Source organism: Ischnura elegans, chromosome X, assembly GCF_921293095.1.
Source record: "Ischnura elegans chromosome X, ioIscEleg1.1, whole genome shotgun sequence".
Classification (NCBI taxonomy): domain Eukaryota; kingdom Metazoa; phylum Arthropoda; class Insecta; order Odonata; family Coenagrionidae; genus Ischnura; species Ischnura elegans.
This window is the reverse complement of record NC_060259.1, coordinates 28,229,335-28,248,264: the sequence shown is the minus strand read 5'-3', so window position 1 is coordinate 28,248,264 and position 18,930 is coordinate 28,229,335. Positions and strand designations below refer to the sequence as shown.

The 18,930-nt window shown below is 35.3% G+C and overlaps 1 protein-coding gene across 2 annotated transcripts in view; it reads left to right on the top strand.

The window, feature by feature from the left end:
• LOC124171831 (ski oncogene-like) overlaps window positions 1–17,350 on the top strand; it is a 136,068-nt gene extending 118,718 nt beyond the window's left edge. For both annotated transcript variants that reach the window (XM_046551183.1, XM_046551181.1), the window contains exons 5-6: window positions 2,562–2,743; window positions 8,222–17,350. In XM_046551183.1, coding sequence (XP_046407139.1) covers window positions 2,562–2,743; window positions 8,222–8,419 — 380 coding nt within the window. In that variant the 3' untranslated portion in view covers window positions 8,420–17,350. The remainder of the gene's footprint in view (window positions 1–2,561; window positions 2,744–8,221) is intronic.
• Window positions 17,351–18,930: the final 1,580 nt, after the last annotated feature.

The window sequence follows — 18,930 nt, the reverse complement described above, 5'->3', positions numbered from 1 at the left end:
CGTCAACTGTTCAACCATTTCCCAGCTAATGATGAAAATATGTGGCAGGACGTATCTTGACCCGGGAGAAGAAAGCTGCAAATTTTCGTCGAAGGTTTTCCTGTGCAGGCGAATGAATGCTAAAAATATGTTTCCTTACTCTCCCCCTTTTGTGACGGTCGCGAGTTCGCAAAATCTTAGTTTCGGGACCCAACAATGCTGGACTTAGGCCGTATGCTCAAAATCCGGGAGCAGGTACCTGGACCCCTTGTCTTATATTAGCCCTCTTTGTGGTAAGGGCCGCGGTTATACTTTTGTTCATTCAGTAAGTTTTTGAAATAAATATTTGTTCCTTTCTAAAAAATATAAACTAACAATTGGACTTTGTATTTGTCTTTTGAGCAGCGTTTACAATTTTTAAATGAAATTCTACAATACATATATGTTAACTTATATCTTGATTTCAGCATTGCCATCAACATGGAAATTGTTGCTGCATTAAATGCGTTGATGTTGACAGTATGGCTTTGCTCAAAATTTGACAATTCCCAGAATAAAACAAGAAATTCAATTTGAAGTCTGCAGTTTACACGCAAGACCCTTCTTTACGAATGTCCTGCAAAAATGCTTGTTACAGAGGGGGCAGAAGAGTCTCCTGGGGCTCAGTCCAGCAGTCATGCTTAGGGGAGAACTCCACCATCTCAAAAGGCTTAAAAGGATGTAAGGTGGGAGGGAGAGGTCAGCTTTTTACCCTGGCTCTTGTGTGCGCTATGGGGGTTAGGGAAGATAGGATGAAGGGGAGGAGAGACTTTTGCTACGAGCCATCATTTATTGAGGACTGGGATTGTTAAGAGAGGAGATTGAGAGGAATGCAAAAATTCATTAATGATATCCTCCTTCTAACAATTTTATTGTGTGTCCTTGACTTTAACCAGAACAGGATAAAGCTGTAACCTTAGCTTTAGAATATTTGCAAGTGATTGTAAAGCAAATTAATTCAGAATAGCCTTTAATCAAACTCATGGCGTAGATGGAAGAATTCATTATTTGAAATTCCATACTCCTCAAAATTTTGACTAATCATTATAAAACGTAGCGTAAGTGTGATGCAGATTATTCTGTTGTACAGCTTTATATATTTGCTTAATTAGCATTGGTCAAATTGCTCTTTAAATGTCAGAATTTATTGGTTTGAGGAGGGGACTGGCAGCTCAGGTCATTTGCACCCTAAGGAAGGGTATGGGAGCAAGGGTGGAGAGAAGGCCAGTGCTGGCACTAGAACTGTGCACAGGGGACCAAGGCTTACTGTTCCATCTGACCTACAGAGTGCTTAGAGGTGCCTTCTTAAAGTGCTTAAGCAGGGTTTAGGCAGCATAGCATAGTTACAGAGCATAGCAGATCAGGTCAGCCAGGTTCAGTTAGCTTATTTGGGGGTTATAGTGATTGAATAGATTTTTTCATGCAAATATTTGAAGCATTTTCAAAAAACATTTTCACCATAAAAAATGTATATTCTCATATTAAATTTAATTTTTGCACGAAAATTCATGTTGTTTGTACATTTATATCTATAATATTCCTTAGAAATATTAGTCAGTGTATGTATTATCAATTCTAAGTAATGGTTATTCATAGATAAAATTGAAGATCAAGGGATTTCTTCCATCTTTAAAGTGGAAACCTCCACCACCACCCTCAAAATTATTGCACCATGGAATTAATACTGTCAAATTGCTCTCACATAGCCTTAAGTAGTATGTAACTAATTTGTATTCCCACCCATTTGCCCACATAATTTTTACAATGTTGGGACCAAATCACATTACTTTTCCCTTGTTGTGATACTGGGAAATTTATTTAATTATATTGCGATTCTTTGAATCCCATCTTAAACCTTTTAATGAGAGCAGAAAATAATGGAATGCAAATGAAGTTTATTGAAATTGTGGGTCAGGAAGGAGAGTGGATTGAGACATTTAAAATTTGATCAAGAGAGTGTTAAATGTCCCTTACCTTGCAGGGTTGAAGGTTAAAGTAGACTACAATGCATCTTTTACTTGTAAAGTTAAGCAGACCTGGCAAAAAATAGAGCAGGAGCAATTTTACTGCATTGTGTTCTCATTATGCTCTTGAAATTTGCTTCTTTACATGATCCAAATTTTACTGTATGTTAGTGTGCATTTAGAAGTATGCTAAAGATAGCTATGTATAATAGTTATGAAACATTCTTAGTATGTAGTTCATTGAAAATGCTGCACCTGCAGTTTTGAAGAATTATCCTTGTTGTTTGAGCCAAAATAGCAACTTCCAATGAGCAGTTACATGATTTGTTTTTATTACCTAAGAAGGAGATATCCTGGATAAGTCAAGATATTCAGGATATTTTATAGGAATCTGTCAGGAATATTAACGTTAATTAGAGCTGGCAACAGTTTTGCTAGCATTGCTGCTGTTATTTTCAGGCATGACAGAAAACCTCTGCTCCAAACTGTAAATTTTATTCCCCAATTTCCCTATATTAAACCATCTGAGAGTATGTCTTCTTCAATCCTTATGAGTCTAAATTTTGTTTTTATTTCCAGGTGATACGGATTCATCGAGTGAACCCGAGGATCCAGTCGCTGCTGTGTCAGCTGTGTTGGGTGAGGAGTTAGCCGAGGGCGAGGTGGGCCAAGCTGTGTTGCAAGTGGTGCGGCACCATTGGGCAAAGGTCACCCAGGGCAGGATGCCAGCCAAGGAGAGAGCATCCAAAGAATCGAGAGAGGTGTGTTGAAACATCAGTGTTCTGTAAAAAAGTTGACATTTTCATGACTCAATATACGTATCGCAGCATAGTTACCTACAGGATTGTAGAAATTTGGGCCATTTTGGTTGAAATAGGATTTTATTAGGATTTCCACAACCAATCACCAGATATTTGATAGTTTTGGTCCCTTGAATTTTATGGAAACCACTCCCTCCCCTGGGACTTGGGCTCACGGCTCCTGTATGCTCATGATGATGGCATGGAGAGAGCTAGCTTGGCCCTTCAGGCTGATTCTTGTATTAGAGAGTATGGTGTTGTGCTCATGTTTAAAGATCTAATGACAGGTTTCTTAATGAAAGAAGTTTCAGTAAGATTATATTGATAATCATTTCATTGAAATTTTATCATGACTCAATGGGTCTTTGCTCTTTTACGTGGTGCCTCAGGAATATTAATCAATACTGTAAATGAAATAAATTGTGCCAGTAATCCCACACTTGTTAAAAAAATCATAAATTTGTAAGTTTTAAATGTGGAGTTTAATTTTATTCGCAGCCTTGTTTTTTATTGAAAATGTCTAGATATAGTTGAAAAATGTCTGTACATATTGTTAGAACTTTTGAGACCAGTAAAACATCAAGTTGTTTACTTAAAAGTCAAAACATCCATTTTCATCCATATTTTAAAACATCATGTGTTTTTTAAAAATTTTTTATCACATTTTTATTTAGGTTAAGACCATATAATAGCTGTAATGTGCATGATAGATTCATATTTTGATGTATAGAGACAATGCTGCAAGGCCTTCGATTTCAAAGATTTTGTTGCAGCTGACAAGGGAAAAAGTTGTTCAGGTGGCAGCTACCTTTTGGTCACAGGGTGTCTTATATCCTAGAGGACTGTAAAAAATGTGTAAATGTGTTTTTTTTAAGGAATAACATAGGAATTTATTTTACCCATGGTACAACACAATGTAGAGCAATCGGGTCACAGTGTTCAGTTCACAATGTGGTGGTGATATGCAGCATATCCCCTGCTGAAATGAAAGGGAATACATGTCCAAACCTGAAGACATAGTCAAATGTTATGACACAATATGCACCATTTATCATATTAATTGCTGATTACAAATAGAGTTAGCATTTTTTTAGATTATTGGAGTTGGGCCGCCTCCTCCTCCTGAAGAGGGTCTTCCATTACAAATATGTACATAATTCCTCCCAAGACAGACTTTATGACCATTGACTATAGGGCATTGAATTTCTTCCTTCACTCGTCATTTCAGAAGCATAAGTTAACTGAAGAATTTCCCTCGACCCTTCCAAACAAAAAACTTATTAAAGGCGATGATAGAAAGAGTGCCAAGAATTTCCTGAATACAGGAGTTCAAAAAGATACTTGGTTATCTATACATCGATAATGAATATGAAAAATGAGAGTGTGCGTGAATCTAAATGTATAAAAAAGGTGTTTGTGTAAATATATACTTTTTCTTGGGTAAGATGCATCCTATTTTCTGCTTTGTATGAATGCTGAAGCTGATGATGAGTTTGAAGCTGTCCCTATTGGAAATTTCTTATCAGAAATTGGACATATTTCTTATAAGAAAATTTCTTATAAGAATTTTTCTATAAGAAAATTTCTTATCAGAAATTGGGCATATTTCTCATAAGAAAATTTCTTATAAGAATTTTTCTATAAGAAAATTTCTTATCAGAAATTGGGCATATTTCTTATAAGAAAATTTCTTATAAGAATTTTTCTTATAAGAAAATTTCTTCTAACTATCAGTTACAAAATGTTATTTATAACAAATTTTCTGATGGAAATATTTATTATAAATATCATATCAACATGCTTAAAACACTTGCGCAAACTTCTATAAAAAGCTACATAAGATTTACATCCCTACTGAGTGTACAAAGTTAGCATTATACCTAATTCAATCCAAATGTAGACGCCTATATCTTATACAGCAAACCTAATGATTTCCCATGAACCAAATGTAGATGTCTATCATCAGTGTACATCAAAAAGGACATTGAAGCTCTGTAAAGTTCACCTGGCTGGCCAGACAAGGCGAGATACCATAGAGGTCTTTCAGGGCATGGGTTCTGTATAGGGTTAATGTCCCCACATGCTAAAAGAAACTAAAATCAATGAAACCAACATTAGCCTAGAGTGATGGACTGATAATTGAATACAACTTTGGCAATCATTACGCAATGAAAGATACAGGAATTGCAATATGGAATATGATTTAACCTGGAAAATTGAAGAAGCAAATGAAATAAAATTCAAGTTCCACTGGAGATAGGTACTTCAAGAAATTATATGGGAAGGAAGAGTAAAATTTGATAAATAAAATGCATATGAGCAATGTTTATTTAAGATACCAGAGAGAATGAGACCTCTACATGCAGATTTGGAAAGATAATGAAAGAATAGATAAAGAAAGGACAGATAAAGAAAGAAACACTGATTGAGAATAATAGTTGATGTATTTTCCATAAAATAATAACTGTGCAGATGTTGGCATACTCATACAAATTCATTCTCATTCTCTTCAGAGACAACTAAATCACTCACTTTGTCCATTAAAACACTGTTTTCATTAAAACTTCCTCTTATGTTAGATATGCCACAATCTGAAAAATATACATGTCTATCTAAATAAATGATGAAAAGTTTAAAATTCAACTAAACTATCTGTTTAAGGTAACATAATTTTAGGAATGCCAGTTTTTTAATACTTACCAAATGAGGTCAATGCCTTATTATGGTTAGAAGCACACGACTTATTTTATTAAACTGCTATCACAAAGACATAGTGAATGATTAACATATAAAAGCAATCCCTAGCAACCTAACAACCAAACAAGTTTTGGTTGTTAGGTTGCTAGGGAACCATGTGAACAGTATCCTGCAACGTATGCAATCGTAGTATACATCGTGGTTATTCATGGCCCATATCGAACTTCCATCGGTCAAGTAATCTGTAGACTCGAAACAGAGAGATCTTATAAGTCTACAATTTTTCATGTGCCCTCAGCTATATATACTAACAAGTCGCATTAAAGAAGCCTCCGCTTCTTGGAACCATTTATGTCAAATACCATGCTGAAAAAAACCAGGAAATTAGCAGAACATTACTTAAAAAAGAGTTATACATAATTTCAAAAAATTATCTTATGTGGAATTTCTTAAATAATTATCAATTGCCAACATAAGTTATGGTGACACGCCTGCTGGATAAAAACCTAAAAGGTATGCGACCCGCGCAGCATTATTGTAGAATTCTATAAGAAATGCAGATTTCTTATATGAATTTTTGTAAGACTTATAGAATCCTATAAGAATTTCTATAAGACTTATAGAATCCTATAAGAAATCTGTAAGACTTATAGAATCCTATAAGAATTTCTATAAGACTTATAGAATCCTATAAGAATTCTGTAAGACTTATAGAATCCTATAAGTCTTACAGAATTCTTATAAGAATTTCTGTAAGACTTATAAGAAATTTTCAATAGGGGTAAACTAGAGATGTGCGAATAGTATCCGCGAATACTCGAATACCTCGAATATTAGAAAGTATTCGATATTCGAGGTTTCGAATAGTTATGCGAAAAGTACCGCCTCGAATACCTCGAATACTTTGAATTTCGCGTCATACACTGTCGCTCGCATGTCGTTGGTAGTTGACTCGGAAAAATGTAGAGAACAGTAGTCATTTAGTGCTCGCAGCGCCGTTTTACGCAAGTTGACGAATTACATCAAATTCGTGGATTTTAGCGGTGAAAAGAGTTCGACGAGGGGAACCGATAATGGTCGGGTGAAAAAATCCGAAAATCCCCGATTCCCCCCACCAGGAGAACCTCAGTGCCGTGGGATAGCAACCTTAGGGCATTTCCCACGATCCGCTATCCCCCTCCATTCAGCACTCGCCTCACCCACTCTGACGCTTTCCTCTTCTCCGAAATCAAACAAAATGTCCCAGCTCGCGCAGGGATCGCATTACAAAGACCCCTGCTTCGAAAAAAATATCGAGTTACGAGAAAAATAAAAACGTGTTTCACGCCCTCCCCCTTTTTCTCACCCACTGACCTTTTTCTGGCTACCTGCTTCGAAGTTCCCCATTTCTGGAGGTCAACTGCTGTGTGAGTACCGTGGGATACTTACATTAGCGCATTTCCCAAGATCCGGTATCACTCTCCATTCAGCACTAGCCCACCCCTCTGAGGATTTCCTCTTCTTCGAAATAAAAAAAAAAGGTCACAGCTCGCGCAGGGATCATATTACGAAGACCTTAGCTTCGAAAAAATACCGGGTTACACGAGAACAATAGAAACGTGTTTCCGGCCCTCCCTTTTCTCCCCCACTGACCTTTTTTTCCTACCAGCTTCGAAGTTCTCCATTTCTGTGGAGGTCAACCGCTGCATGAGTCATCTATTAGCACAAAAGGTGTCTAAGAATGACTTTCGTCAATTGATGTTACACCTTTATTGAATTGAAATATTAGTAATGTGCGCGTAATTTCAAAAAGAATAAGACCAAACACGACGTATTTCTGAGTTTATTTAAGCATTTTACGCAAAGAAATAAATGTCAAAATACGATGGAGACTTAGCATCAAATTAAAATCATTAGAGATTAGTAAATCAAAATTACTCCCCAAAATCTTGTGTTGCCTGCTGCATAGGCAACCGAGTCAAACATTCTAGCATTCATCATTCAGTATTCGAGGTATTCGAAATTCGAGGTATTCGAATATTCGAGCAATGATTTAATATTCGAATTCGATATTCGAATTCGAGAAATCTGCTATTCGACCCATCTCTAGGGTAAACATTATGGTTATTTTGGTGGAGAAACTTAGAAGAGATTGATAGCTATGAAATTGATGCCCAGTGTAGTGATGACTTAACATTCTCCATTCCGTAGCCCTACCTTTAAATCTAAACCCGGTACACTAAATTTTTCTTGTCTTCCGTAGAAAAGTCTTGTCTCACTTGATGCTGATTTGACTGGTAGTTGCACTGCCTCAATGACTATCAGGGATTCTCCATTCCCTAATCTATCCTTACTGGGGTATTCATCATCTTTATCATGGCAAAACTCCAATTCCCTCAATCCCACTGAAAGTGATCCTGAACTCCGATGTGTAACCCCACACAGTCGGAAGACTTCATTTCTGACTGCTCTCTATTGTCTTGTTAACATGGTGCAGTAGTGTTGGTTTAGGAACTCTTGGGCTGGTAATGTGGAAGAATTTGAAAACTAGCTGTATTGGAGACAGTTGCCTTGAAGTGTGAATTACCCTGCTATATTAAAATTTGTGTGTAGGGGTCATAGTTGGCAGTTTTGGTGTGCTTTTATCATGCCACCTATTTGATTACTTTAAATTCCTATTATTATTTATTATAGTTGTAACCATAAAGGGCCATGTAGAACTGGTATCATACCAGTGGATTTATTTTGTGTGATTCTTTCCAGGAAAGTGTGGAAGTGATTCAAGGGAAAATTGCTGCTCTGGAGGCACGTCTGCAGTCACTGCGAGAGAAGTTGGCGTTGATGTCTGTCCCACCGTGCTCCTCCTCACCGCCTCGCATCCAGTCAATAGCCATGAGTCCCCATGAGTCGCTCCCCTCCCCAGTCAACGCTGTCATCAAGACAGAGCCTGTTTCCGAATGAGAAGATAGTGGTTCATCGTGCAGACAATGAAATCTGCTCGACAGGGAGCTTCCAGTGAGGGCAAACACAAGGTGACCAGTGATACATTACCTGTGCTGAGCAGTGACGCTATTCCTATCAAATGGGATGGCATAGCAGCTAGCTTTGTGTTAAGTAGTTACTGGTTTTTACAAATGTATTTGATATCATTATTCGTTGGTTGAATTGAAAGCGAATAGGAATGCATCTTGAGAACTTGTGAAAAGCCTACTAGTTGTCTATCCAGTGAGGAGGAGTGAAGTGGTCATCCATTCTAGCTTTATAGATTGATTGGCCGTGTTTGAACTAGCTTCTTTTTGGCAGTTCAGTGCCTCATTATGATTGTCTTCAGTCTTTTGTTTGCCATGGTAGACAGTTCGCTCATCAATGGCAGTTTATTTTTTCTCGATTTTGAAAGTACAAACTCCTGGTGCTGCATTTTGTTCAGCACTACTATTTACTTTGAAAGTGCAGGTTGTATGATATTAATAATCTCCGTTCGGAGGAGCTATTGTCAGGTAAAAAGATTTTGATGTGTTAATAGTGAATTGAGCTATTATCTGACAAAATGAAATAAACTAAATCATTTCCTGATCTCAAGTGCTTTGATAGGAGGTTGGCATAGCTGAGGAATTCAAGAGGATGCATGGAATGGGGGAGATTGAGAAACGGGTATAAGATAGTAATGGTGCTACAAGTGTATATTGACTCCTAATATTAGGACCAATGGACAAAAGGTCAGAGATAGAAAACAAATTGGTAAATATTTGATCCCATAGTACTTGGAATAGTCCTTGCGCTGAGTATCAAATTTCTTTCCATAGCAAGATACCTTTGTTTTGTGTATTAACCAGAAACATTTGTTCGCTTCTTTGTTTTCATGTCATGGTAGAAATATTCTTAAACAATAATATAGTATAATCCATGGCAAGGAAAATATGGCCGAAAGGACTGAGAAAAAAAATCTTGTCAGCAAGTTTGATATCATCCAGTAAATACTTTTAATTTAATAGTGGCTTCAGCTAAATTCATCATCCAAACTTTTTATTGAAAGTTGCATCATTGGCTCTAACTTCTCTTTCAATAAAATATTTGGCATATAAGCTCTTTGATAAGTGCCTGTGCTTCCTGATTGATTTTAATTGGTCTTCTTTCTTGGAAAATCAAATGAGTTTGTATACAATAATACTAATATCCAAATCCTTGATTTTAAAAATTAATGGGATTTCAGCTTTGACTGTCATGAACTCTTTCAACTTCAATGTTAAAAACTGTCAATGCTAGGGAAGGTAAAAATAAAACTGCGGTTTAACTGAATGATGGTAGGGCTCACTATTTCTTGTAACACCAGGAAGACATTATACTTTTTATTGCCAAGTATGATTAATCTACTAGCAATGTGATTTCATTTTCAACCATTGGATATGGAAGTTGTTTTGTAGATATGGGTTAATAATTATTCCTGCCGGGCTTTCTCCATTATGAAATGGAAACATAATGAAATGCATGCGTTTACGTGTACTTTGTACATAAATGTACATACACACCGATACATTCACAAAATGCTTCTGGTGGTAACCTGTCTTCAACTTAAGCTGCAAGGCCATATATGTTTATCAAAGCATGTGATTGTTTCACCCTCTTCAATAGGTGGATAAAGAGTTCATAGCATAGAAGGTAACTATTATTTGTTAAGTTGTCATGAACATATGAAGCCTGATTTCACTGCCAATTCATGACATGATGATGAATACAAAAATTTTAGATTAGGATGTTCATTCCCTTTTCTGCCTGGCAATTGCTCATTATCATAATGGGCTGTGAACAAAGTACACACTTTGCTTTGCAAGAGAAGTCTTTACGATGTGGCACAATGGCTTGCCTCAGTGCTTCCCCGCTGATGCTTGGAGGCAGCGTGCTAACGGCGACTCCTCGAATCGAATATGTGTGTGTGTAAAGTAAATGAAAATTCATTTTTGAGATTAAGCCTTCCTGTCCATCTTAAAAATACCTTTGTCCTCCAAGAAGTACCTGATATACCCTGACATACTATGACATGTTTTCTAATGAGTAAGGGTGGTTGAGTAATTTCTGATAGAAAATTGAATCAAGAACTGTTTTTCTTGCATTATGCAAGATATTTTCAAATCTCGATAAATTTGAATAAATCCATGTTTAAATGTGGAGCAATAAAATGCCTATTTAAATTATTTATACCAATTTGCCTGTAATATTATTCGTGAAGATGTGGATTTATTTGAAGAAAAAGTTATGAGACATTAGTCAGAGTGCTCCATGAATTTGTGCAAATGTATCAAGTGAATTTGAAGAAAAATATTGAACAAAAGAAGAATATGTTTGGCCTTTTCTAATTTTAATTTGGTTGTTAAAAGTATAATACAATATGGATGGAATGTGAAAGAAAATGTTTTTTAGACTGGATTTGTATTATGTGCTGCGTAGAAAAGACATTTACTGCTTATTTCTGATAATCAAGATCAGGGCGAAAAGGCACTTGAGCATTAGAGGAGGTTGTATGAGAACACACTTACTATTTAACATGTTAATATTATGCATCTGCATAGCATTGCCATGTAGGTGTATATTTTGCTGTTGTATTCAAGAATAGTTAAACAGAGTACAAAACTAGCCCAAAAGATACTGTCCCTGTAAATTAATGAAATACCTAAGTTTTATTTTCTACTGGCTACTGTGAACAGCTGTTGTGAAATTAACTGCTATGTAGCATGTTTTTTTCTGGCTGTTCTAATTTTTTATTGGCGAGGAGTTCTGGTGATTGCAAAATGCATTTGTGTTTGAGATACATGTAGTTGGAGTGCTTTGCAGCTTTTCAAGGGTACTTTTTGAAGCTGTACACTCTCTGAATGGGCTGTGAGCTAATGGAAAGTTGTTTCACCTGAAAGGGGAAAGCCTCTTCCCGTCTTGCGGTACCTGGCCCCTTAGTAAATTTACCACAATAATGCCTCTATCAGGGTGTATCGATTTTTTCATCCCATAACTTAAAAAAAGAGCAGAAGCATATGAGTCTTGTTCTTACTTCTCCAATCTAATGTGGTCTCCATTTTTGTGGCTTTATTAATCTGTCTTATCAAGAAAAAAGTGTGTTGATTCCATTCAGAATGATTCTGTAGAAGATTTTGTTACCTGACTTAATGGCTGTACTTTTTTATTTAGTTTTCACACGGTGTCATTGACCTATAAAATATAAAATACCCAAGAAATATTTTGTTTGTTTTCGGTATTGAAACAGTATAAGTGTACATTTGTTATTCTAGGGTATCTTGTGACATTCATATTCCGTTATGTTATGGTACTTGTGAGGTATTTTCTAACGAATGATTTTGAATCATCGAGGATCAATAAACATGGTGATACCGTTTCATTGAGGAAAATACATATGATCCACATTTTATGCTTGTTTTTAGCCATAAAATACCTTCTTTCTGTGTTTAAATAGCCTCTTCTGCCACATCATTTACTGGAATACTCCTAGGGGGAGACTTTTTGATCTAATCAGTTTGCCTGTAAACCTCCATGTCCTTAACTTGCTCTAAATATGATCATAGTGGTGTTAATGAACCATTATAATCACTGCCAAAAAAATTTTTTTCCTTGTACCTATGTAAATGTTTGAAAATGATTGCCAGTTTTTAGATTTTTTCACTCATCTACGAATTTCTATACTACTCTTTTTCATCACTTATGCTATGATATTTCTATTTTAATGGCCATATCTCAGTTAAGTGGCCATTTTTAGGCATTTTAATTACATTTTGCCTGCTCATTATTCCATTTGGTCAATGAAAGATGTGAAGTATGTTTTGACTAACGTGTACCCGTTTCTTTTTGAATTTGATCGATACCATTTGTCTGCATCTCTTACCTTCAAAGTGGCTCTACTACTCTTCGCTCACATGCATCTATTTGCTTCCTTTCTCACATCATATAATGGAATCGTTTGGCTTATCCCATTGCTAGCAACATGGGATGCATGCTTGGCTAACTAAATGTAGGTACCCAGCTAGCACAAAACTGATGTAGACTTGATATTGATTTCACGTTGATGATAGTGGGGTGGTAGTTGGTGCTGTCGTTGACCTCAGATTTAAGACTGGAACAGTGAATGCTCAAGGAAAATAAATGGCATCGATTTAAGCTCAACTCTTGCTTGAGATGGCAAGAGTGACATCTGCTGGCACTAATGAGATATGAAAATGCAGCAGCACCCACACAAGTGGTGCTTCCATGGTTTGAGAAGTCATTCCCTGACAGCATTCATAACATCAACCAGAATGCCATTGACTGGAATCCTTGGCTTATGAAAATTTTTCATAAACTTAATAAATAGGAAAAGCGTTGAATTGCCTTAAACGATATGAATCATATTTACCCATTGTATTGACCTCTTGAGGAACTGCCAAAATGTCAAATTTTTTATTCGAAGAAACAACAGCAGCATCATTAGTGGTGCTCTGTGTATTAGACTTCATTGGCATTCAGTCCCCTACATCCCTTTAACTTTTTTTTATGCTTTTTCTCCTAATTCTTCACTTAAAGGACTGAATTAGTTTTCAATGATTCTCTTTATGCTCAGAATATCAAAGGTGATTCCTTCCTTTCTTAAGCTTCTACATTTTCTGCTTAACCATGTGTTGAGCTCCTTGTAATTTCCTGATACCAATACAGACATAAAAATTCATAATGTAATCTCTTCATAATGAAACTGTGACAGGGTGTAAAGAGAATAATTATGAATGCCATGTATTCGCATAATTTACTCATTTTCTGTTTGAAACTGATTGAATGGGCAGAGAGGTGTTCAATGGGGATGTCTCTTTATAGGAGATGAAAATAAAGCATATTTGCTCTAAAATCCAGTGAATCAAAATTTATGACAGCAAAAATCTAAGCTAACGAGATAATAGAAGTGGAGTGTGTAAGTGAAGGAAAATTGATGGTAATGGCAATAATATGAGTACAATAATTTTAATATGAGTGGTATGAGCTCTGAAGATAGATTTGTATTGTAAAAATTATAAGAGCAAATTTTTCCATCAATGCCGCGGAAATGAAGTTAGCAGTGTGCTGCAAATTGCTCACACCATATTATTTGATAGGATCAGTTTTGATTTGCTGTTCCTTTTTAATTCAACTTATTTTCTCACATCGAGTTAATTGTTGTTGAGAAACAGATAGTATGATATGCTGATGCTCAGACTTTCAGTGCTATCGATTTGGCTGGTGGCCTTTCCATTAATCACTTTCCAACATGGTAATAAATACATTACGAGGTAAATCATCTGTACAATTAATGTAAATTGAAAGTTAGACTACGTATATTTGTCTTGAGGCAAATGTTCTAGCAAAACACAAAATGCAATGCAGCAAACAGTGCAAAGAACTTTTAGGGCATTTGCAGCCATAATTTTGCTGCCAACCACACCTCAATGATCAAGCATCAACTGATACGCCTCCATAGATGTGAATATTAATGTAAATGGAAGAGAATGTGCTAGTTGGGTATTCATTTTAATTGCTGGTGTTCTGGTGTCTTTTATTGCTATGAGAATTTTATGCATTTACCATTTTTGCTTCCCTCTGCATTTTTTGTATTCATTTGCTCATTAGATTTGCATTTCATGTTTCAGGAATACATTGATTCTTTCACTTTTCATAAAAATTTGAATTTAAGAAGCACAAGTAACACTGAATTGACCTGATTTGTGCCAGCACTAATGTTTTATTAATTACAGCATTGAAAAATTAGATCATGTTGGCAGCTAAATATGTCACACCGTGTGCATGTGGCAGTTGATTAATTGAAGTTAGTATCTTGTTTAATTGATTTACTATGAACTGGAAATCATTGACAATGAGACATTAGGCTTAACAGTTTACAAAGCTATGTGGGGCCATTTTCATCCCTATATTTGTGTTATTTCCACTCCTCAAGTCCTGCTGTTTTTAATTCCTGTTTCTGTTGGCATGTATGTTACTGTCATGACCCCACATTTGCTACTGTATTTAATTTTAAGCTGCATGGTGGAATTATGGTGTTTCCTTTTTGGCATCCAAAAATATCCTTGCCGTGGAATTTGGGAAATTTTTTTTCTAAACTTTGCTTATGCAAGGCAATATCGGAAAGTATTAGGATGGCAAGTAGTAGTTTTCAGTGCATCAATTTCATTTGAGTTTCAAAATTTCATCTCATTCTCCCTGATTTTTTAAATGGAAAAATGTGAAGTGCTGGAGAGTGTGAAGTCAACTCAAAGTTCAATTCTGTCCGTTCTATCCCAGAAATAAGCTACTCCAATGTTAAAAGCCATGTCTTTATCGTTCTGTATCCGGTGCATGGTAGAGAAGCTCTTTAAAAGAAACTTCTCTTCTGTTGCAGACAATGCTTTGTCTGAGCATGCTGCCTTGGTGATAGGAAATTGCATCATCTTTCCCAGTTTTTAGGTGTGATTACTGTAAGAGTCACATTTTTAAAATAGCTTCTGTCCAGTGTAAAATAGTTTTTAATTTACCAACAGCATTTGTCTTGTATATGTGCAGCTAGTTATTTTCTCTTTGGTGAAGGAAGTTATCCATTCTGTATATTTTTTTTGTAAAACATACATTACTCAATTTAAGGTTGATGTTCTGTATTAAGTCAAGCACAAATGTATTGTTCTAATTGTATGAAGTGCTTTGCATATTGAATGAATATTTTCTCTATTTTTATAATATACATTGAGTGTTTGGTTAATAATTCTTTGCTTGAGTTTTCTCTGCTTTAAATGTAAAAATTGACCTAGCTGATAAAGCTGTTGACTGACAACTGAAGTTAAATTTATATATGTAATATTGTACATACTCTCCCATTTTTAGAATATATTCCTCCCCCCTTTCCCCTCCCTAAATGAACAGAAAATATGGTTGAAATGTTGATTGAATCAATATTAATAGTACAAATATCTTATTTTCAATGAGCACAAATATGTGTTCTAGTCTTAATAAGAGCATAATTTGGCATATTACCTGTTAAATGTATTTTGCTGTTTTGTATAATTTGGTCTAATTGCTTCAAAAGTTTTGACCAAGTTTTTATTTGACTAAGGTTTTTTTTTAATTATTTGAAATGGCATTGGAAATCTGTATGATAATTTCCAGTAATTTCTTTTGCCTAAAAAAATGGAATTTAAATGCTGCTTTGTGAACCGACGTAGTTGGAGAACTGGCTGTCCATGGCAAATGCTTATCTTTTATGTTAAATTCATTTTTTTTATCTACAATGTAGATGGGAAGAAATTTCACCCAGTGCTTTTTGACATGTATTGATGAATTGAAATAGGATTGACCCTCTTAAACTTGAAATTTTGTGGCTCAAGCCTGACACTATATTCTCTGTTTTTTTTTAGCTCAAACCTGTGTTAATATTTATGCCATATTTACATTTCTAAAGATTTTGTCTCTTTGAATTTCAAGGTCTGGAGGTTCAAGTTTGTGTTGTTCTGTATCATATCACAAGGTATTCACATAGATCCTTTCTAATTAGCAGTTGTTCCAATTGCCTTTCCTTTGATAATAAAGATGAGTTATCATCATATAACTTAAGTCATTAATGTTATTTATCATTTTTAATTTATATGAGAATTAAATTTTGTAAAATCACCGTACAAAGATCATTAGTTAACTGGCACAGTCTACCTCTCCCATTCATTTAGGAAACCAGCTAAACATTGTAGAGTAATGTCTCAATTTCATCATAATCTTCAAATGAATAATTGGATTCCAGGATATTGTTTTCACATTGGCTAGTTCTATTTGGGATTAGGTGTTTATGCTCTTAGCAGCAGAGTCTTACTAGGAGCTCAACATGACAGGTAATGATTTTTACTCTTGAAACATTTGGTTGGAATGATGAGGGTAGATTATAAATTCAACAAGTTTAAATGCTTAAAGTAATAAAAAAGAGTTGGCTATTGCAACTTGTGTATGTATGCAGAGAATAGTTGCAGTACAGGAACACATTTTTCCCTGCAAAGTGGTGTATTTTTTGCCCAGTTTTAGTATTTCATTGTTTTTGTTGCTAAGGGCAATTATTTTGCTGGAAGTAGTTGGTCTGGTCTCATGTCCTCTTCTGTGGATTCTCACTTTCCTTTCATTAAGACAAAGAGTAGTCACAACTCACATGAAAACCTTGTTTGTTCATTCTTATCTCTTAGTCTCGTTACTATATTATGCAATAGATATTTGGCAGATTTGCTGTTCTTCTGTGAGAATGGTGTAGCCATTTTCCGTGATATTATTGTTCTTTCCTAGGCAAAATAGAATGGGAAATGGGCAGGCACTTATTTCATGTTCTATTCTTTTGTTGTTGATATTTATGTCATAGTTAATTAGAAAAATTGTACAGTATCATCAACCTTCAATATTATCATGCCATTTACTCCTATATTTGGTTTTGTAATTCTTATAATTTTAGATTGTTAAGCCATTTCAACATTTTTAAGAGGGACCTGATGAACTAAGGCTGTTTTCCTTTCATATGCTTCCTGGTATGTTATCTATGTATCATGGTCAACTCTCATAGTTGTTAGACCAAATACTGGTCAATAATGTTTTCCACAAATGTAATAAAGAAAAAATCATATGAAATTCTTATAATATTCATACTAATATTGTATTGTTTGTACTTTGAAAGTTCCAAACTTTTCAAACTTTGCATCTTAGGCAAAACATTATATTTTGTTTTTTAATGCACTCTTTATTATGTTGTGCATGTTATAGTGATAGACAGTCTCCTTCATGAAGGTTTTATGAGCCAAGTATGACATCTTTTTCACACATGGAAAATGAGAATGAATGTTGATATATTAATTAAATAAATTGGTCTAAGTCACATGCAAATTTGTTTATTATTTTCCCATTCTCTTGAAAATAATTCCATAAGATGGTAATCCATTTTTATTAGCATGAATTACTTTTTGAATAAATATATGAATAAATAATAAACCTTATTATATACCTTGATCGTACCTGAGCTTTATCCATTCATAATTCGATCAACTTTGTTTTATTTTATTTCTACCCGTGATAGATCATCATAATTTGCATCCAACTTCTAAAGTATGATCTCATGAAAAGTTTGGTCTAGGTTTTTAAAAGAGTTTTGAGAGATCTATCAAAAACATTTTTTTTAAGTTTTCAGAATATTTCAAGATTTTTTTCAAGTCAATTCACTTTGATCACTGTACATTAGTCTTGGTATAAACGACTAATGGCCTTTTTTGGTTGCAATTTAAAAAAAATAAAACAAGCAGTAATGGCTCAGTTCATGGAGTAATGTAAGAAACTTTCCATGGTGCCTAGAGTCAGCATCAGTCAGTCTCAAATGAGGCACTGGGTACCAAATGTAGCTGAAGCAACCTTACGTTTCTGAAATCATCCAGTTGTGGGAAAAATCAGTCTTGATAGAACAGTCCAGCCGTGACATGTTGCCATCATGCTTTTTTTCAGTTAGGTCATCTGTTCAAAGGAATGAATTCCTTTTCCAGCCCTGTATATGTTATTGATGAAGGTTACCTTGGGTAAGAGGGGACACTGTAAGGGTTAAAAGCTGATACTCTTGACGGATGAGGTCTATCACTACCCTTCAACCAGTGAATCATAAAAGCCTAATCTTTCTTCAAATGAGAGAGAATTCTGATCAAATTTTTGGTGGTGGCTTTGTTTGATGCGGCACTGGGGAAGACCTCTCCAGGTGGCAGAGCAACAGGAGTGATACATTTCATCCGTGATCTATGCTTGCGAGCCAGTCTGTCTAGCTATGGCTCAATTCCCTCTCACTCAGGGTTAATTTGTATCAGGGATCAACATGACCCCAAATTTAAGGAAATAACTTTGGGGAGTGCTCTTTATTGTGTCTTTCATTCTCCTATCTACCATATAAATGTATTTCCAAAAACTAATTTCCATCTTATGCTCATTGGAATTAGTTTTTCAAGCCTTCTTATTTCATTCTACTGTTACTATTTGGTTGTTCACATGGGTGTATTCAGCGGGGGCAGGAGGGGGGCAACTGACCCACCTAGAAGCGAAAATTAATTTTGATCAAAACAAAAGTTATTATAAATTTTCTTTTGAAGAAAAATGATATTAGTATAAGGCATGGAACTAAAATAAAGCAAAGCAAATACATGCATAATCATAAAAAATTTCAAGCAAATAATTATAAAAACTAAATTACTGTCATAATTTCCTTAAAATTTTGGTTTCATTAACATTTTCCGTGCAAAAAAGTAACAACTTGAATGACCACGGCTAGTTTTGCCCCTCCCTAGCTTTGATTCTGGGTACGCACATGGTTGTTCAGTATCTTCTGCTTGGCCAGTCGCTCAAATTATAGAATTTCCAAACTTTCTTCGGGCACAATTGAGAATTGCTTTCTGATCCTCTCATTTTTAGCAGTTTTAATGGTTTAAAAGCAT